Source organism: Scyliorhinus canicula, chromosome 8 (genome assembly GCF_902713615.1).
Source record: "Scyliorhinus canicula chromosome 8, sScyCan1.1, whole genome shotgun sequence".
Lineage (NCBI taxonomy): Eukaryota > Metazoa > Chordata > Chondrichthyes > Carcharhiniformes > Scyliorhinidae > Scyliorhinus > Scyliorhinus canicula.
In genome coordinates, this window is record NC_052153.1 from 197,920,812 (window position 1) to 197,942,277 (window position 21,466).

The 21,466-nt window shown below is 54.5% G+C and overlaps 1 protein-coding gene across 1 annotated transcript; it reads left to right on the forward strand.

The window, feature by feature from the left end:
• Positions 1-718: 718 nt before the first annotated feature.
• On the forward strand, positions 719-21,152 carry bxdc2 (brix domain containing 2). The gene is made up of 5 exons (XM_038805972.1): positions 719-882; positions 5,347-5,458; positions 15,854-15,897; positions 19,067-19,137; positions 20,670-21,152. The coding sequence occupies exons 1-5, from the start codon at positions 760-762 to the stop codon at positions 20,788-20,790; spliced, it is 471 nt and encodes a 156-aa protein (XP_038661900.1). The 5' UTR covers positions 719-759; the 3' UTR covers positions 20,791-21,152.
• The last annotated feature ends 314 nt before the right edge of the window (positions 21,153-21,466 follow it).

Below are 21,466 nucleotides of genomic sequence, written 5' to 3' on the forward strand. Positions count from 1 at the left end.
CGAGACACAATGAGGATCCAAACTGTGGCTTTAATCAGCTAGATGTTAGCCCGGTGGACTACACAGTATGGCCAACCACTGGGAACTCTGGGTACTTATACCCCGCGGCGGGGTCTACTTGCCTCTCGACCAATTGGTGAGCAGTCACATGACTAGCCCCAGCCAATCAGATGAGAGGCACATGACTAGCCAGAGCCAATGGGAAACCCATGCTCTGCACCAATGGCATTGCTCACATTCATACCGCCACACCCTGTGTGACCCCATTGACCACAGGAGGGTCTGATTGGATAATTGGACAGAAGCAGCGACTTGCTTCTCGGACTGGGGGCAGAGGTCACTGGGAGGTCACTGGGAGGTCACTGTGAGGTCATAGGTGGGACTGTTCTGAATAAATAACCGAGATCTGGGAATGGGACAGAGTGAGGGAGGAACCTTTCAGCAGGCACTCACCCGAAATGCCTCGGGGAAGGTTTCAGCAGGGACACACGGAAGCGCCCGGGGGAGGGTTTCAGCAGGGACACACCGGAAGCGCCCGGGGGAGGGTTTCAGCAGGAACACACCGGAAGCGCCCGGGGGAGGGTTTCAGCAGGGACACACGGAAGCGCCCGGGGGAGGGGTTCAGCAGGGACACACCGGAAGCGCCCGGGGGAGGGTTTCAGCAGGGACACACCGGAAGCGCCCGGGGGAGGGTTTCAGCAGGAACACACCGGAAGCGCCCAGGGGAGGGTTGAGCGGCGCACCGGAAGTGTCGGCCTCATGGTGATGGCGGGCAAGCGGCGCGCCGGCAGCGGCGGCTCGGAGTCCGCGAAGCGGAGCCGCGGCAGCAGCGGGACGGAGGCGGCGGGGGGAGAGGCGCTGGTCCCCGGCCCAGTGTCCCGGGTAAGGAGCCACCCGCGTTGCTGTGGCGCCGGTCACATCCTGAGTTCTGCACAGCAAGATCCCAGATCGCGGAGGGTTTCACATGGGAATCTCTGCTTCACCCCCCCCTGACCCCCAGACCCCACCCTGACCCCCCGACCCCACCCTGACCCCCCCCGACCCCACCCTGACCCCCCCGACCCCACCCTGACCCCCCCGACCCCACCCTGACCCCCCCGACCCCACCCCGACCCCCCCCCGACCCCACCCTGACCCCCCCCCCTGACCCCACCCTGACCCCACCCTGACCCCCCTGACCCGACCCCCCCACCCTGACCCGACCCCCCCACCCTGACCCGACCCCCCCACCCTGACCCGACCCCCCACCCTGACCCGACCCCCCCACCCTGACTCCTCTGACCCCACCCTGACCCCCCCGACCCCACCCCGACCCCCCCCGACCCCACCCTGACCCCCCCCCCTGACCCCACCCTGACCCCACCCTGACCCCCCGACCCCACCCTGACCCCCCTGACCCGACCCCCCCACCCTGACCCGACCCCCCCACCCTGACCCGACCCCCCCACCCTGACTCCTCTGACCCCACCCTGACCCCCCGACCCCACTCTGACCCCCCCGACCCCACCACGCTGACCCCCCCGACCCCACCCTGACCCCCCCGACCCCCCCTGACCCCCCCGACCCCACCCCCCTGACCCCACCCCGACCCCACCCTGACCCCACCCCGACCCCACCCTGACCCCTCCCCGACCCCACCCTGACCCCTCCCCGACCCCACCCTGACCCCTCCCCGACCCCACCCTGACCCCTCCCCGACACCACCCTGACCCCTCCCCGACACCACCCTGACCCCTCCGACCCCACCCTGACCCCTCCCCGACCCCACCCTGACCCCCCGGCCCCACCCTGAGTACCCCTGACACCCCCACCCTGCCCCCCCCCCCCCCCCAGACCCACCATCCTGCCCCCCCCCCAGACCCACCATCCTGCCCCCCCCCCAGACCCACCATCCTGCCCCCCCCCCCAGACCCACCATCCTGCCCCCCCCCCAGACCCACCATCCTGCCCCCCCCCCAGACCCACCATCCTGCCCCCCCCGGCCCCACCCTGACACCCCTGGCCCCACCCTGACCTGATTGACCCCACCCTGACCCCCCGGCCCCACCCTGAGTACCCTTGACCCCCCCCCTGACTCCACCCTGACCACTCACTCCACTTTGTAGGTACTCCCACTGTGCTGTTAGAGACGGAGCTCCAGGGTCCGGGTTTAGTGTCGCGTGTACCGAGGTTCACTGAAAAGTATTTTTCTGCAGACAGATCATTCCATACATGTAAAACATAGTATATACGATAAACACACAATGTAAATACATAGACACAGCACCGGGTGAAGCATACGGAGTGTAGTATTAATGAGGTCAGTCAATAAGAGGGTCATTTAGGAGTCGGGTGACAGTGGGGAAGAAGCTGTTTTTGAGTCTGTTCGTGCGCGTTCTCAGACTTCTGTCTCTCCTGCCCGATGGAAGAAGTTGGAAAAGTGAGTAAGACGGGTGGGAGGGATCCTTGATTATGCTGCCCGCTTTCCCCCGGCAGCGGGAGGTGTAGATGGAATCAATGGATTGGAGGCAGGTTCGTGTGATGGACTGGGCGGTGTTCACGACTCTCTGAAATTCCTTGCGGTCCTGGGCCGAGCAGTTGCCATACCAGGCTGTGATGCAGCCCGATAGGATGCTTTCTATAGTGCATCTGTAAAAGTTGGTAAGGGTTAATGTGGACATGCCGAATTTCCTTAGTTTCCTGAGGAAGTATAGGCGCTGATGTGTTTTCTTGGTGATAGCATCGGCGTGAGTGGACCGGGACAGATTTTTGGTGATGTGCACCCCTAGGAATTTGAAACTGCTAACCATCTCCACCTCGGCCCCATTGATGCTGACAGGGGTGTGTACAGTACTTTGCTTCCTGAAGTCGATGACCAGCTCTTTAGTTTTGCTGGCATTGAGGGAGAGATTGTTGTCACAGCACTACTCCACTAGGTTCTCTATGTTCCATCTGTATTCTGACTCGTCGTTATTCGATATCCGGCCCACTATGGTCGTATCGTCAGCAAACTTGTAGATGTACAGTCGAAACAAGTGAATTTAGAATGGGGGTCACAGAAATGGCTGAGCAATTAAATACATACTTTGGTTCTGTCTTCACAAATCAGATCCCAGAAATGTTGGAGAATGAAAGATTTAGTGAGAGGGAAGAACTGAGGGAGATTGATATTAGTAGAGAAATGGTGCGAGGAAAACTGATGGGCTTGAAAGCGGATAAATCCCCAGGGCCTGAGAATCTGCATCCCAGAGTGCTTAAGGAGGTGGCTTTGGAAATAGCGGATGCATTGGTGGTCATCGTCTGGGATTCTATAGATTCTGGAACTGTCCCTGCAGATTGGAGGGTAGCTCACGTCACTCCGATATTCAAAAAGGGAGATAGAGAGAAAGCAGGGCAATTATAGACCAGTGAAGCCTAACATCGGTAGTGGGGGAAATGCTTGAATCCATTATCAAACATTTTTAGCCGAGCCCTTCGAAAACAGTGCAACATCAGTCAGAGTCAGCATGGATTTATGAAGGGAAAATCATGCTTGACAAACTTCCTGGAGTTCTTCAAGGATGTGGGTGACATATTGGCACAGTGGTTAGCACTGCTGCCCCATAGCTCCAGTGTCGCGGGTTATTATGTCCTCCTGCTTTCTGTCTATCTACTGACCCTCTGACAGTGCGGCACTCACTCAGTACTGACCCTCTGACAGTGCTGCACTCCCTCAGTACTGAACAACTGACAGTGCAGCACTCCCTCAGTACTGACCCTCTGACAGTGCTGCACTCCCTCAGTACTGACCCTCTGACAGTGCAGCACTCCCTCAGTACTGACCCTCTGACAGTGCAGCACTCCCTCAGTACTGACCCTCTGACAGTGCGGCGCTCACTCAGTACTGAACAACTGACAGTGCAGCACTCCCTCAGTACTGACCCTCTGACAGTGCAGCACTCCCTCAGTACTGACCCTCTGACAGTGCAGCACTCCCTCAGTACTGATCCTCTGACAGTGCGGCACTCCCTCAGTACTGACCCTCTGACAGTGCGGCACTCCCTGAGTACTGACGCTCTGACAGTGCGGCACTCCCTCAGTACTGACCCTCTGACAGTGTGGCACTCCCTCAGTAATGACCCTCTGACAATGCAGCACTCCCTCAGTACTGACCCTCTGACAGTGCAGCATTCCCTCAGTACTGACCCTCTGACAGTGAAGCGCTCCCTCAGTACTGACCCTCTGACAGTGCGGCACTCCCTCAGTACTGACCCTCTGACAATGCGGCGCTCCCTCAGTACTGACCCTCTGACAGTGCGGCACTCCCTCAGTACTGACGCTCTGACAGTGCGGCACTCCCTCAGTACTGACCCTCTGACAGTGCAGCACTCCCTCAGTACTGACCCTCTGACAGTGCGGCACTCCCTCAGTACTGACCCTCTGACAGTGTGGCACTCCCTCAGTACTGACCCTCTGACAGTGCAGCACTCCCTCAGTACTGACCCTCTGACAGTGCAGCACTCCCTCAGTACTGACCCCCTGACAGGGCAGCGCTCCCTCAGTACTGACCCTCTGACAGTGCAGCACTCCCCCAGTACTGACCCTCTGACAGTGCAGCACTCCCTCAGTACTGACCCTCTGACAGTGCGGCACTCCCTCAGTACTGACCCTCTGACAGTGCGGCACTCCCTCAGTACTGACCCTCTGACAGTGCGGCACTTCCCTCAGTACTGACCCTCTGACAGTGCGGCACTCCCTCAGTACTGACCCTCTGACAGTGCGGCACTCCCTCAGTACTGACCCTCTGACAGTGCGGCACACCCTCAGTACTGACCCTCTGACAGTGCGGCACTCCCTCAGTACTGACCCTCTGACAAGTGCAGCACTCCCTCAGTACTGACCCTCTGACAGTGCAGCACTCCCTCAGTACTGACCCTCTGACAGTGCGGCACTCCCTCAGTACTGACCCTCTGACAGTGCGGCACTCCCTCAGTACTGACCCTCTGACAGTGCGGCACTCCCTCAGTACTGACCCTCTGACAGTGCGGCACTCCCTCAGTACTGACCCTCTGACAGTGCAGCACCCCCTCAGTAATGATACTTCCTGCTCAGGGAATTCTCAGTCAATGGAGCCGTTGAGGTTTGGCCATTGATACGATGTTGATTTTAAAGATTTTTGATCTTTAACACTCCAGGATTGTGGGTCTGGCAGGAAAGTGGTATTCGGACCACATTCCAATCAATCATTAGGTTTGTGGAACTGGCTTGATGGGCGGAAGGGCCCCCAGCACCTGTTCTATCTCTTGTTATATTAGTGGATTTGATGTGAGTTAAAGTGTTTGCGGTGAACTGGTTAACTGTTGCTGCCCTCGCCCACTTTTACTACAGGGGAAATGGAAGAACAAAGAGCGAGTTCTGATCTTCTCCTCGAGGGGGATTGATTTCCGCGCCCGCCATTTGATGCAGGATCTCCGCAAGCTGATGCCACACTCAAAACCTGGTAACTGCAGATCTTTCCTGTCCGTCACGGCCAATCCACTCACTTTCAGCAGCTTCAATATGAAACTTTGAATAGGATTTCTGGAAACAATTCATAATAGTCTTTGTTATTGTCACACGTAGGTTTACGTTAACATTGCAATGGTGAATTAGACAAGAAGCTGATGTTTCTGAACGTTTTTCTGTCAATTCAAGTTACTGTCAGGTTTGTGGAGTTGGTTCTGAGGGATTTATTAGTTTGTGTCATCTGAAATCAGTGTGGTCACAGAAATGATTGTCTGTTGCCTCAGTTATTAAATCCCTCATCACCAGGGCATCGCAGATTCTTTTTTAATACAAAATCGAAAATACTGAAGAGTCAGCGGGAGCTGAAAGATTATCCCAGATTCTCTCCACACAGTAAGAAGCCTTCCAACACCAGGCTAACAAGCTTGTTTGGAATCACTAGCTTTCAGAGCGCAGCCCCTTCCTCAGATCCTACATTGGGGAGTGAGGAAGGAGCTGTGCCCTGAAAGCTAGTGATTCTAAACAAACCTATTAACCTGGTGTCAGACTTCTTACTGTGCCCACCCCAGTCCAACGCCGGCATCTCCACACAGACTGCCCAGGATGTCCAGTATTTGCTATTTTTGATTCATTTCCGGGATGTGGGCGTGGCTGGTTAGGTTAGTATTTATTGCCCAGCCCTAACTGCCCTTCAGAAGGTGGTGGTGAGCTGCCTTCTTGAACCGCTGCAGTCCCTGAGGTGTAGGTACACCCACTGTGCTGTTAGGGAGAGAGTTCCAGGATGTTGCCCCAGCGACAGTGAAGGAACGGCCGATATATTTCCCAGTCAGGGTGGGGAGTGACTTGGAGGGGAACCTCCAGGTGGTGGGGTTCCCAGGTATCTGCTGCTATTGTCCTTCTAGATGGTAGAGGTCGTGGGTTTGGAAGGTCCTGTCTGAGGAACCTTGGTGAGTTCCTGCAGTGCATCTTGTAGATGGGACACACGGCTGCCACTGTGCGTCGGTGGTGGAGGGAGTGAATGTTTGTGGAAGGGCAGCAATCAAGCGGGGCTGCTTTGTCCTGGATGGTGTCGAGCTTCTTGAGTGTTGGAGCTGCACTCATCCAGACAAGTGGGGAGTTTCCATCACACTCCTGACTTGTGCCTTGTAGATGGTGGACAGGCTTTGGGGGGGGGGGGGGTCAGGATGTGAGTTACTCACCGTAAGGATTCCGAGCCTTTGACCTGCCCTGGTAGCCACAGTATTAATGTGGCTGGGTCCAGTTCAGTTTCTGATCAATAGTAACCCCCAGGATGGTGATTGTGGGGGATTCAGCGATGGTAATGCCATTGAATGTCATGGGGCGATGGTTAGATCCTCTCTTGTAGGAGATGGGCAGGGTGGGTATAGAGGGATATGGGCCAAATGTGCGCAAGTGGGACTATCTTAGTGATACAGTCGCGCTCCGCAATACCGTGCTCCGCGATATACGGCGGGGGGGCTTATGGACCCCAACTGTCAGCTTCCCTCTCCGGATCAAAGTGAGCCGGCCGCTGAAATTGACACTGCCGGCTGCTCTCTCCCTCCAATCAGCCAGCAGTGTCAATTTCAGCGGCCGGCTCACTTTGATCCGGAGAGGGAAGCTGCTCTCTCACTGAAACAATCAGCCGGCCGCTGAAATTGTCACTGCCGGCTGCTCTCTCCCTCCAATCCAACTTTTAAGTTGTTAAAAATGCAGCAGTGCTTGTTTTAATTAGATCCACGATGGGGGTTTTAAATGTATTTAAAAATCTATTCATGCTCTTCCCATTGTGAGTCTACGGGGGTCTGACCTCTCCCCCCGCCCCCCGTAGACTCACAATGGGAAGCGCATGCATAGATTTTTAAATACATTTAAAACCCCCATCGTGGATATCCGCGGCTCGGATGCAACGCGGGTGGCTGTCTTGGACCCCAACACCCGCGTTATAAAGGGGGACTACTGTAGAAACTGGGCAGCATGGACAAGCTGGGCCGAAGGGTCTGTTTCATGCTGTAAACATCTATGACTCTATGAACATCCAGGGCAAAGCAGCCCGCTTGATTGCTCCCCTTCCACAAACACTCACTCCCTCCACCACTTGTCAGCCCCGAGCCTGGATATTGTCCAGGTCTTGCTGCATTTGGATATGGGCTGCTTCATTATCTGGGGAGTTGTGAATGGTGCTGAGCATTGTGCAGTCATCCACAAACATCCCCACTTCTGACCTTATGATGGACGGAAGGTCATTGATGGAGCAGCTGAAGATAGTTGGGTCCGAGGACACGACCCTGAGGAACCCCTGCAGTGATGTCCTGGAGCTGAGATGATTGACCTCCAACCACCACAACCATTTGTGCCGGGAATGACTCCAACCAGCGGAGAGTTTCCCCCCTGATTCCCATTGAATCCAGTTTAGCTCGGGATCCTTGATGCCGCACTCGGTCAAATGCTGCCTTGATATCACCCAGGGTAGTCACTCTCACCTCACAACTGGCATTCAGCTCTTTGCCCATGTTTGAACCAAGGCTGTAATGGGGTCAGGAGCTGAGTGACCCTGGCAGAACCCAGACTGAGTGTCTGTGAGCAGGTTATTGCTGAGTAAGTGCTGCTTGATAGGACTGTTGATGATTCCTCCCATCACTTTGCTGATGATGGAGAGTAGACCGATAGGGCGGGAATTGGCTGAATAAAAGCAAATTACTGCGGATGCTGGAATCTGAAACGAAAGGGAAAATGCTGGAAAATCTCAGCAAGTCTGGCAGCATCTGTAGGGAGAGAAAAGAGCTAACGTTTTGAATCCGATGACTTTGTCAAATTGGCTGGGTTGGATTTGTCCTGTTTCTTGTGTACAGGACACACCTGGGCAATTTCCCACATTGCCGGGTAGATGCCAGTGTTGTAGCTGTACTGGAACAGCTTGGCTAGGGGGAGCGGCAAGTTCTGGAGCACAGGTCCTTCAGGACTATTGCTGGGATATTGTCAGGGCCCAGAGCCTTTGCAGTATCCAGGGCCTTCAGCCGATTCACGCGGAGTGAATCGTATTGGCTGAAGACTGACATCTGTGATGCTGGGGACCTCCGGAGGAGACCCAGATGGATCATACACTCGGCACTTCTAGCTGAAGATTGACACCTTTGCTGGTCATTAATAATCAGGATAAAGTAGTTCATCGAAAGGCTGTGGAACCCGACTTGAAAGTTGGGCATCACCCTCGGCTGCGGCAGCTTCTCGGTGATGTCACTCCTTTTTTTAAAAAATAAGTTTTATTCAAGTTCAACAACAAATTTTCTCCCAAGGGTAGAACTCAACAGAAAAAGAAACCCCCCCCCCCAGTACAAAGTGATAAATTAATAACTTAATAACAATACAAAAAAGAAGAAAATAGCAAACACACCGTCGCAAAAACAAACCCCCCAAACAGACTGATAGCCCCCCCGGGTTGCTGCTGAGATTGGCCAGCCCCCCTCCCCCCCCGGGTTGCTGCTGAGATTGGCCAGCCCCCCTCCCCCCCCCCCCCCCCCCCCCCCCGGGTTGCTGTTGAGATTGACCAGCCCCCCTCCCCCCCGGGTTGCTGCTGAGATTGACCACCCTCTAACCCTCCGCTAGGAAATCGAGCAAGGGCTGCCACCGCCGGGAGAACCCTTGTACCGACCCCCTCAGGGCAAACTTGACCCTCTCCAGCTTGATGAACCCGGCCATGTCACTGATCCAGGATTCCGGGCTCGGGGGCTGCGCGTCCCTCCTCTGTAACAGAATCCTGTGCCAGGCTACTAGGGACGCAAAGGCCAGAATACCGGTCTCTCTCGCCTCCTGCACTCCCGGCTCCGATGCCACCCCAAAGATAGCGAGCCCCCAGCCCGGTTCCACCCTGGATAATCTGCATATACCTGAAAGTATTCCCGGGGGGAGACCCCACTTCCCCTCCAACTCCTCTAAAGTCGCAAACTTCCCGTCGAGGAAAAGGTCCCCCATCCGCCTGATGCCTGCCCTATGCCAACTCAAAAACCCACCATCTATTCTCCCTGGTACAAACCGGTGATTGCCCTGTATCGGGGCCCACACTGAGGCCTTCACTTCCCCCCTGTGCCGCCTCCACTGCCCCCAAATTTTGAGGGAAGCCACCACTACCGGACTCGTGGAATATCTCCCCGGGGGGGGGGGGGGTGGGAGCGGGGCCGTCACCAATGCCTCCAAACTCGTACCCACACAGGACGCCACCTCCAACCTCTTCCATGCGACACCCTCCCCCTCCATCACCCACCTACGGATCATTGCCGCATTTGCAGCCCAGTAATACCCACACAGATTGGGCAACTCCAAACCGCCTACCTACCTGCCTCGCTCCAAGAATACCTTCCTCACTCTCGTGGTCTTCCGCACCCACACAAACCCCAGAATACTCTTGTTAACCCTCTTTAAAAAAGCCTTCGGAATCAAGATGGGGAGACACTGGAAGAGAAACAAAAACCTCGGGAGCACCGTCATCTTAACCGACTGGACCCTGCCCGCCAAGGAGAGTGGCAACGCGTCCCACCTCCTAAACTCCTCCTCCATCTGTTCCACCAGCCTCGAAAGGTTTAGCCTATGCAGGGCCCCCCAGCTCCTAGGTATCTGGACACCCAGATATCTAAAGCTCCTCTCCACCCTCTTCAACGGGAGCTCCCCTATCTCCCTCTCCTGGTCCCCCTGGTGCAGCACAAACAGCTCACTCTTCCCCACGTTGAGCTTGTAGCCCGAAAACTCCCCCAGTATCCTCAACACCTCTGGCATCCCCCCCTGCCGGATCCGCAATGTACAGCAGTAAATCATCTGCGTACAGCGACAACCGGTCCCCCCCCCCCCCCCCCCACCCCGCACAATCCCCCTCAAGTTCTTCGAATCCCTCAGCGCCATGGCCAAGGGCTCAATCGCTAACGCAGAGAGCAGGGGAGACAAGGTGCACCCCTGCCTCGTCCCCCGGGAAAGCCGAAAGTCCTCTGACCTCCTCCCATTCGTCACCATACTCGCTACCGGGGAGCTATACAGCAGCCTCACCCAGCTAATTAATCCCTCACCAAACCCAAACCTCCTCAACACCTCCCACAGGTAGCTCCACTCCACCCTGTCAAAGGCTTTCTCCGCATCCATCGATGCTACTATTTCCGCCTCCCCATCCGCCGACGCCATCATCATAACATTAAGAAGCCGCCGCACATTAACATTCAGCTGCCTCCCCTTCACAAACCCCGTTTGGTCCTCATGGATAACCATCGGGACCACATCTTCCACCCTCCTGGACAGTATCTTAGCCAACAACTTTGCATCCACGTTGAGGAGCAAAATCGGCCTGTAAGACCCACACTGGAGGGGGTCCTTATCCCGCTTCAGAATCAGTGAAGTTATTGCTCTAGACATCGTCGGGGGCAAAGCCCCCCCCCCCCCTTCCTCACCTCATTCAGGGTCCTCACTAACAGCGGGCCCAGCAGGTCTGAGAACTTCTTATAAAACTCCACCGGGAACCCATCAGGTCCCGGTGCTTTCCCTGTCTGCATGCTCCCCAGCGCCTCCATCAGCTCCTCCAACTCGATTGGGGCCCCCAGACCCTCCACCCGCTCCTCCTCTACTCTTGGGAACTCCAGCCTATCCAGAAAGCGGTCCATCCCGCCCACAGCCCCTCGTAAAAGGATCTGAACACCCCATTAATGTCCCTGCCACCCCGCACCAAGTTCCCTCCTGCGCCTGTGACTCCCCCTATCTCTCTCGCTGCCTCTCGCTTCCGGAGCTGGTGGGACCAGCATCCGACTTGCCTTCTCCCCGTACTCATATACCGCCCCCTGCGCCCTCCTCCACTGCGCCTCCGCCTTCCGGGTGGTCAGTATATCAAACTCCGCTTGGAGACTGCGACGCTTCCTCAAAAGCCCCTCCTCCGGGACATCCGCATACCTCCTATCCACCCTTACCATTTCTTCCACCAGCCTCTCCCTCTCAACCCTCTCCCTGTGCGCCCGAATGGATATCAGCTCCCCTCTAACCACCGCCTTCAGCGCTTCCCAGACCATCCCAACCTGCACCTCCCCATTATCATTGGCTTCCATATACCCCTCTATACCCCTACGGACCCGCCCACATACTTCCTCCTCTGCCAGAAGCCCCACATCTAACCTCCACAGCGGGCGCTGATCCTTCCCCTCCCCCAGCTCCAGGTCCACCGAATGCGGAGCATGGTCAGATATGGCTATCGCCGAATACTCCGCCCCCACCACTCTCGGGATTAGCGCCCTGCTGAGGACAAAACTATCAATCCGGGAATAAGCCTTGTGGACATGGGAGAAAAAAGGAAAACTCCCTACCTCCCGGCCTCAAAAACCTCCAAGGGTCTACCCCTCCCATCCATGAACCCCCTCAGCACCGAGGCCGCCGCCGGCCTCTTACCCGTCCTAGACTTCAAACGATCCAGAGCCGGATCCAACACAGTTTTAAAGTCCCGTCCCCCCCCCCCCCCCCCCCCCCCCCCCCCCCCCCCCCCCCCCCCCGTCTCCAGGTCCGGAATCCGGCTCAACATTCGTCGCCTGAAGCCCGCACCGTCCCAGTTGGGGGCGTACACATTAACCAGAACCACCCACTCCCCATGGAGTCTACCACTCACCATTACGTATCTACCTCCACTGTCCGCCACCACACTCGATGCAACAAACGACAAGCTCTTGCCAACTAAGATCGCCACCCCTCGATTCTTCGCATCCAGCCCCGAGTGAAACACCTGCCCCACCCAGCCTCTTCTCATTCTCACCTGATCGGCCAATCCGCCAGCTTACGGTGCGTCTCCTGGAGCATAGCTCCCCCCCACCCCGGTGCGTAACCCCTACCATTCCCCCCCCCCCCCCGGTGCGTAACCCCTACCATTGTGCCCCCCCACCCCGGTGCGTAACCCCTACCATTCCCCCCCCCCAACCCCGGTGCGTAACCCCTACCATTCCCCCCCCCCCCCCCCCCCCCCCCCCGGTGCGTAACCCCTACCATTGTACTTACGTAAGTCAGCCCACTCCGGCCGACCCCGGCTGCTCCCGACGACCCCCCCCCCCCCCCCCCCCCCCCCGATGCAACACAACCACCACTCCCCCCTCCCAGTGCCGGTCCCGCCCCCTCCTCCAGCGCGGGAAGAAAGCCCGCGCTTCCATCCCAAACCCCCCCCCCCCCCCCCCCCACCGACCCAACACGCGGGAAAAAGACGGACACCTGACCCAGCGGGACCGCGAACAGCTCCCCAACCCTCCACTGGTGAAAAAACGAAAAAACACCCAAATAAATAAATAACAGCCCCAAAAAGCGAAAAAGCAGAACAGCAAAAAGGCAACATTAAACACAGCCAATAAAACGAAAGGATACCAAGGAGGACAGAGCCTCCGGACTGTGTACATCATTCCCCAGTCCTCAGTTCGAGTCTGACTTCTCTGCCTGGACAAAGACCCAGGCCTCCTCCGGAGAATCAAAGTAGAGCTGGCGGTCCTTGTAAGTGACCCAGAGGCGAGCCGGCTGTAACAGGCCAAACTTCACCCCCTTCCTGTGAAGCACTCCCTTCGCCCGATTGAAACCAGCCCTTCTCTTTGCCACCTCCGCGCTCCAGTCCTGATAGATCCTGATCTCTGCATTCTCCCACTTGCTGCTCCTTTCCTTCTTCGCCCATCTCAGCACGCACTCACGGCCAACGAAGCAGTGAAAACGGACCAGCACCGCCCTTGGCGGCTCGTTCGGCCTGGGCTTCCTCATCAGCACTCGATGGGCCCCCTCCAGCTTCAAGGGCCCCTGGAAGGACCCCGCACCCATTAGCGAGTTCAGCATCACAACCACGTAGGCCCCCAAATCCGAACCTTCCAGCCCCTCCGGGAGGCCCAGGATCCGCAGGTTCTTCCGACGGGAGCGACTCCATCTCCTCCATCCTTGCCAGCCACTTCTTGTGGAGCGCGTCGTGCGACTCCACCTTCACTGCCAGGCCCAGGAGTTCGTCCTCGCTCTCCGAGGCCTTTTGCCGTAGCTCTCGGATCTCCGCACCCTGAGCCGTCGTGAGTCGCCATCAGCTTGTCCAGCGAGGCCGTAAACGGTTCCAGGATCTCAGCCTTCAGCTCTCTGAAGCAGTTCCTGCTGCTCCTCCGCCCACTGCTGCCACGCTGCCGGTTCCCCCCCCCCCCGCCACCATCTTGTTTCTCCTGCCTCGCACCTTTCTCTGCTCCAAAGCTGATTTTTTGACCGCTCCGCTCCTGGTCCAGTCCATCCACCGGCAGATAAGCGCAGTGGATGTGTTCCCACCCGGGGAAAAGTCCAACCAGCACTGCTACGGGCCCTTAAAACTGCCCAAAAGGCCGAAAATAGCGGGAGCTACCGAACGTGCGGCTTAGCTCCACATCACCGCAGCCGGAAGTCCCGTGATGTCATTCCTATTGGGGGTGCAACAATGGCACAGTGGTTAGCACTGCTGCCTCACAGCACCAGGGACCTGGGTTCAATTCCGGCCCCTGGTGACTCTTAAAACAAAGAAAAGTACAGCACAGGAACAGGCCCTTCGGCCCTCCAAGCCTGTACCGACCATGGTACCTCCCTGAACTAAAACCGTCTGCCCGTACCGAGTCCTTATCCTTCCATTCCCACCCTATTCATATATTTGTCCAGATGTCCCTTAAATGCCACTATTGTACCTGCTCCAATCACCTGCCCAAGCAGTGCGGTCCATACACACCACCCTCTGTGTAAAATAACATGCCTCGCACATCTGTTCTAAACTTTTCTGCACTTTAAACCTATGCCCCCTAGCACTTGACTCTCCTACCCTAGGAAAGAGCATCTGACTATCTACTCTGTCCATGCCACTCAATTTTGTAGGCCTATCAGGTCACCTCTCAACCGCAGTCATTCCAATGAGAACAGACTAAGTTTATCTAACCTCTCCTCATAGCTGATGCCCTCCATACAAGGCAACATCCGAGTAAACCCATTGCTGTACCATCGCCAAAGCACACACGTCCTTAAGGTAGCGTGGCAACCAGAATTGTACACAATATTCCAAATGAGGCCTAACTAAGGTCCTGTACAGCTGCAACATGACATCAATTTTTATATTCAATGCCCCGACCAATGAGGGTCAGCATGCCGTATGCCTCCTTGACTACTTATCCACGTGCGTTCCCACTTTGTGATCGATGGACATGCACGCCCAGATCTCTCTGCCTGTCAGTACTCAGAGTTCTACCATTTACTGTTCAATTCCTACATGTACTGGACCTTCCAAAGGGCATTACCTCACACTTGTCCGGATTAACCTCCATCTGCCATTTTGCCACACAAGACTCCAACCAGTTTATATCTTGCTGTATCCACTTCACTATCCGCAAGTCCACCAATTTCTGTGCCTTCCATTCAGAAAAGCACTCTTCTACTGCTACCATCTGTCTTCTGTGCCCGAGCCAGTTCTGTATCCAACTTGCCAGCTCTCCTCTGATCTACCATGAGGTGCAGTTTGCACTTTCTCCCTGTGTCTTTGTTTCTTCCCACAGTCCAAAGGTGTGCAGGTTAGGTGGATAAGGCATGCTAAAATTTATCTGTAGGTTAGGTGGGGCTGTGGGGATAGGGTGGAGGGAGTAGGTCTGGGTAGGGTGCTCTTTCAGAGTGTCGGTGCAGACTCGATGGGCCGAATGGCCTCATTCTGCACTGTAGTGATTCTACGGTTCTATCAAACAACCGATTGCTGCAACAATCCATCTGATTCACTGATGTCCTTTAGGGAAGGAAATCTGCCGTCCTTACCCGGTCTGGCCTACATGTGACTCCAGACCCACAGCAACGTGGCTGACTTTTAAATGCCTCTGAAATACCATGTGAGCCACTGTATTAAACCCACTGCAGAATGAACGACAGCGCTATGGGTGTACCTACATCACAGAGTCATCAGTGGTTTACAGACATCGATCACCACCTTCTGGAGGGTAACTGCTGATGGGCAATAAATGCTGGTCTCGCCATAGCTGCCCATCCCATTGAATCAAAAAATAGTGCGCGTGTGTGAAAGAGAATCTTGGGAGCCATTGTACTGATTGGCTGATAATTCTGACGTAGCCGACAGTATTGGGTTACCGTTGGTGAATTACCGGCAGCGAGTATTGGCAAGGGTTCCTGGGGGAGGGCGTCCCGGCCCTGGAAGATACTGAGTGTGTGTGTTTGTGTGTGTGAGGGGGGTATTCCTGTGATGAGGTTTTATGGGCAGCACGGTAGCACAGTGGTTAGCGCTGTTGCTTCACAGCTCCTGGGGATTTTCACAGTAACTTCATTGCACTGTTAACGTAAGCCCATTTGTGACAATAATAAAGATATTTTTGATTTCTCTGACATGTTGAACTAATCGAAGCCTTTCCTCTAATTTCAGACACCAAAATGGATCGAAAGGACAAACTGTTTGTTATTAATGAGGTAAGCTTGAATAACTGGGAGACACGGCAACGTAATCTCACTGTGAGGTTAGCTCAGTAACAACAGGAAGATATAGGACCGGGTAGGCCATTCGGCCCAATGACTCTGCTTCACCATTCAATGAGATCCTGGCTGATTAATCCCCAATTCCACTTTCCTGCCTTATCCCCATAACCCTCGATTCCCTCACTGATTAATAATCTGTCTATCTTAGCCTTGAACATGCTGAACGACCCGGCCTCTACAGCTCTCTGCGGTAACGGCCCGGCCCCTACAGCTCTCTGCGGTAACGGCCCGGCCTCTACAGCTCTCTGCGGTAACGGCCCGGCCCCTACAGCTCTCTGCGGTAACGGCCCGGCCCCTACAGCTCTCTGCGGTAACGGCCCGGCCTCTACGGCTCTCTGCGGTAACGGCCTGGCCCCTACAGCTCTCTGCGGTAACGGCCCGGCCTCTACAGCTCTCTGCGGTAACGGCCCGGCCTCTACAGCTCTCTGCGGTAACGGCCCGGCCCCTACAGCTCTCTGCGGTAACGGCCCAGCCTCTACAGCTCTCTGCGGTAACGGCCCGGCCTCTACAGCTCTCTGCGGTAACGGCCCAGCCTCTACAGCTCTCTGCGGTAACGGCCCGGCCCCTACAGCTCTCTGCGGTAACGGCCCGGCCTCTACAGCTCTCTGCGGTAAAGAATTCCACAGATTCACTCCCCTCTGAGGGAAGAAACTCCTCCTCATCTCTGTCTGAAATGGGCGACCCCTTCACTCTGAGATTCTGCCCTCTGGTCCCAGACTCTCCCACAAGGGGAAACAACCTCTCAGCATCGACTCTAGCTTTTTGTGATTTATACACGAGGACCCCCAGATCCCTCTGTGCTGCAGCTTTCTGCAGTCTCTCTCCATTTAGGGGCTGGTTTAGCTCACTCAGCTAAATCGTTGGCTTTTAAAGCAGACCAAGCAGGCCAGCAGCACGGTTCGATTCCTGTACCAGCCTCCCCGAACAGGCGCCGGAATGTGGCGACTAGGGGCTTTTCACAGTAACTTCATTGAAGCCTACTCGTGACAATAAGCGATTTTCATTTCATTTCATTTAAATAACATTCAGCTCCTTTATTCTTCCTACCATGCTACTTGCTAGTTTATCTTTTCCCTCTTTATTATTTTTGGTCCTCTTTTGTACCTACATTGACCGGTTTCCTCCCACATTCCAAAGATGTGCAGGTTAGGTGGATTGGCCATGATACATTGCCATTAGTGTCCAAAAAAAGTTGGGTGGGATTACTGGGGTAACGGGGATAGGGTGGAGGCGTGGGGCTTAAATAGGGTGCTCTTTCCAAGAGCCGGTGCAGACCCGATGGGCTGAATGGCCTCCTGCACTGTAAGTTCTGTGGACAAGGACAGAGGCTCCTGCAACCCTACCTCCTGGACCTCTCTCCCTGCCTCGCTCATTGTCACACCCCTCTGTCCCTGACGACTGGCTGAATTCAAGGTATTTAATCTAAGGGGTGTGACTGCCTCCTGGAACACAGTGCCCAGGTACCTCACCCCCTCCCGGATGTGTCGCAGTGTCCGAAGCTCAGAATCCAGCTCATCAACTCTGAACCAGAGTTCCCCGAGACACCAACACTTACTACAGCTGTGCTCACTGGGAACCACAGTAATAATAATCTTTATTAGTGTCACAAGTAGGCTTACATTAACACTGCAATGAAATTACTGAGAAAATCCCCTAGTCGCCACATTCTGGCGCCTGTTCAGGTACACGGAGAATTCAGAATGTCCAATTCAACTAACAGCACATCTTTGGACTGTGGGAGGAAACCGGAGCACCCGAAGGAAACCCACTCAGACACGGGGAGAACATGCAGACTCCACACAGACAGTGACCCAGCGGGGAATCGAACCTGGGACACTAGCACTGTGAAGCAACTGTGCTAACCACTGTGCTGTCCCGCATCGCAATGGGGTCCATCAGCCCCCACATCCTGCAGGAACTATACATCACCTCACCCTCCATCTCTATTTTATTTCATTAGCTTTTCAATTTATTTTTAATTTTATTACTGATCTTTAATTTTCACACACGTTTTTTACCGAGCCTTCAATCTCAGAGCAAGTTTGAAAAGGTAGAAGAGAGAATTACTTGCGTCCCAGATACTTACCTGTGATATAACACGGGTGGGTTCGATCGATGTTGTAGAATCTGCTGCAGCCAATCAGCCTTCCGGCCTTGGTCCTGCTCCGAGTCTCACTCGCTGCAGCTCGAGCTCTGTGCAGTCCTGCATTTCTGAGGCCTGTTTTTATACTCGGGGCTCTCCTGCTTCTGAAACCAGTCTTATTAAACCCCCAATTAACTCCCCTGTCTGTCTCACTCTTGACACCTTGCTTTTTACTTTCCTTACACTTGAAAAACTTAAATGTCCACCGTTCAATCACCAGTAATTTGTCAGATCTTAAGAAAGGCAAAAGGTGAAGATTTATTCTCTTATAGCCCCACGTGAATGGGCGCTGCTGACTGGGAGAGCCCAGTTCCTAGTCATCACTGAGGTCAGCTCTTTGGGAGAAATTGGAATCTGGCTTTCCGCAAACATCAACATTTGATCTGTGTGAATTTGATGCAGAGAGGAAAAACATCTGTAAGTTTTGAATAGCTGGAGTCAGGTGTTGCTGTGAGAGGGAGGAAGCAACATTGCAATTGTTAATTAATAAAAGTAAAATCCTGGTCCAGCAGCAGTTTGTCCAGAAATGAAATGAAAAATGAAATGAAAATGGCTTATTGTCACGAGTAGGCTTCAATGAAGTTACTGTGAAAAGCCCCTAGTCGCCACATTCCGGCGCCTGTCCGGGGAGGCTGGTACGGGAAGCAATGGGCCGTTGTGTTTTTGGCCTGCCACCAGGTTTCTCAGCACTGAGCTCTCCCATTCCCGCTGTCAGGCGTGACCGACTCCCTCTGCTGAATTGTGGGGAGTGCCCATGTTCAGAGTGATCCCAGGAGGGGTCAGATTGAGCAGTGCGCACAGGCTCAGTGAGTGGACACCTGGCTTCAGACTCTGGGAAGATGTGTCCCAGTTTATAAAACATTGCTTTCCCTAGAGTGTCTACCAGGGAATGGTTAATGAGCAATGATCACGCTGGAATTTTAATTTGAATATCTGCTATTGTTGATCCCCTTGCAACAGATTTGTGAAATGAAGAACTGTAATAAATGTTTGTACTTTGAAGCCAAGAAGAAGCAGGATCTGTACATGTGGTGAGTGAGAATCATCGTGTTAGTCACGTGTTGGGGTCGGGGTTGGTGCATGTGGTGAGTGAGAATCGCCGTGTTAGTCACGTGTTGGGGTCGGGGTTGGTACATGTGGTGAGTGAGAATCATCGTGTTAGTCACGTGTTGGGGTCAGGGTTGGTACATGTGGTGAGTGAGCTGTGGGGAGGACACAGATTCTGCAAAGAGATATTGACAGGTGAAGTGAGTGGGCAGCAACGTGGAGTATAATGTGGGAGGTTATTCACATTGATTTGGAGAATATAGAAGTAGATATTTTTGAATGGTCAGAAACTAACATTTTCATTCAGACAGTGTCGGGTTTCCGTGTCCATTAACGTGTCCCGGGTTCAAATCCCCCCCAGCAGATGGTGCAATTTGCATTCAATAAAAATCTAGAATTAAAAGCTTGATGATGACCATGAACCCATTGCCAGTTATCGTAAAAACCCATCTGGGTCACTAATGTCCTTCAGGGAAGGGAATCTGCCGTCCTTACCCCGTCTGGCCTACATGTGACTCGACCCACAGCAATGTGGATGACTTTTTAAAAAAAAACAATTCCACTCAGTCCGTGGGCAAATAGGGATGGGCAGCAATGCCAGCGACTAACACATCCCAATAAAGAATATGTTGCCCATCCCTAATTGCCCACGAGAAGATGGTGGTGCGCTGCCCTGAACCGTTGTAGGTAGACCCAGAGATCTGTCAGGAGGGTGGTCCTGGATTGCAGTGGAAATGTGAAGACTCCGCACGACGTGGATCCAGTGCATTGGTGGGAATACTGTGTAGTCCTACCAGAGGGGGGGATATTTCATAGATAGAATTTACAGTGCAGAAGGAGGCCATTCGGCCCATCGAGTCTGCACCGGCTCTTGGAAAGAGCACCCTACCCAAGGTCAACACCTCCACCCTATCCCCATAACCCAGTAACCTCACCCAACACTGAGGGCAATTTTGGACACTAAGGGCAATTTATCATGGCCAATCCACCTAACCTGCACATCTTTGGACTGTGGGAGGAAACCGGAGCACCCGGAGGAAACCCACGCACACACGGGGAGGATGTGCAGACTCCGCACAGACAGTGACGCAGCCGGAATCGAACCTGGGACCCTGGAGCTGTGAAGCATTTGTGCTATCCACAATGCTACCGTGCTGCCCCTCGGAGAAAATACAGCTACGGTTCCCTGAATTGGTCTCTGGGATGTGAGGGCTGTCCTATAGAGAGGCTGAGTGAACTGGGTCTATATTCTTCGGAGTTTAGAAAAATGAGGTGATGGTAGTGAAACCTACACAGTGCAGAGAGGGCTTGGGAGGTGGCCACAGAGATTGGGAGTGGATGTCAGGAGGCAGATTGGTGGGGGGAGGGGTCCCAGAGGAAGAGACCGAGTGAGGCCTGTGATAGGTCTGGTAAATTTCAGACAGGTCTGTACCGGCACTGTTTGGGCAGCTCGTAGATATTAATGAAGCCAGAGGCTGCAAATAATGCAATGATTTCCTTTATATGTATGTTTCAGGATCTCAAATGTACCTCATGGTCCATCTGCCAAGTTTCTCATACAGAATGGTAAGTTTCCTGTTCTCGGACAATCAGTTGCAATATTTCACTGCCCTGGGCTGCCCTGGGCTGCCGACTGAAATCGCGGCGATATTGAGTTTGTCACCAGTCTGCATGTGAGTGAGAATCATCGTGTTATTCACGTGTTGGTATCAGGGTTGGTACATGAGAGACTGCGTGTGTTTGGAGGTGTAATAATCTTTATTATTGTCACAAGTCGGCTTACATTAACACTGCAATGAAGTTACTGTGAAAAGCCCCTAGTCGCTACATTCTGGCGCCTGTTTGGGTACACAGGGAGAATTCAGAATGTCCAAATCACCTAACAGCCCGCCTTTCGACACTTGTGGGAGGAAACCGGAGCGCCCGGAGGAAACCCACGCAGCAGATCTGAATCGGTGACACGGTGACAGAGTGGTTAGCACTGTTGTTTCACAGCTCCAGGGTCCCAGGTTCGATTCCGGCTTGGGTCACTGCCTGTGTGGAGTCTGCACGTTCGCCCCATGTGTGCGTGGGTTTCCTCCGGGTGCTCCGGTTTCCTCCCGCAGTCCAAAGGTGTGCAGGTTAGGTGGATTGGCCGTGATAAATTGTTCCTTAGTGTCCAATGGTTGGGTGGGGTTAGTGGAATAGGGTGGGGGATTGGGCCCAGGTGGGGTGGCCTTTTGAAGAGCTGGTACAGACTGGGTGGGCTGAATGGCCTCCTGCCCTGGAAGGTTACAATGTCAAAGTTACCATGGCCAATGGCGCTTCGACTCC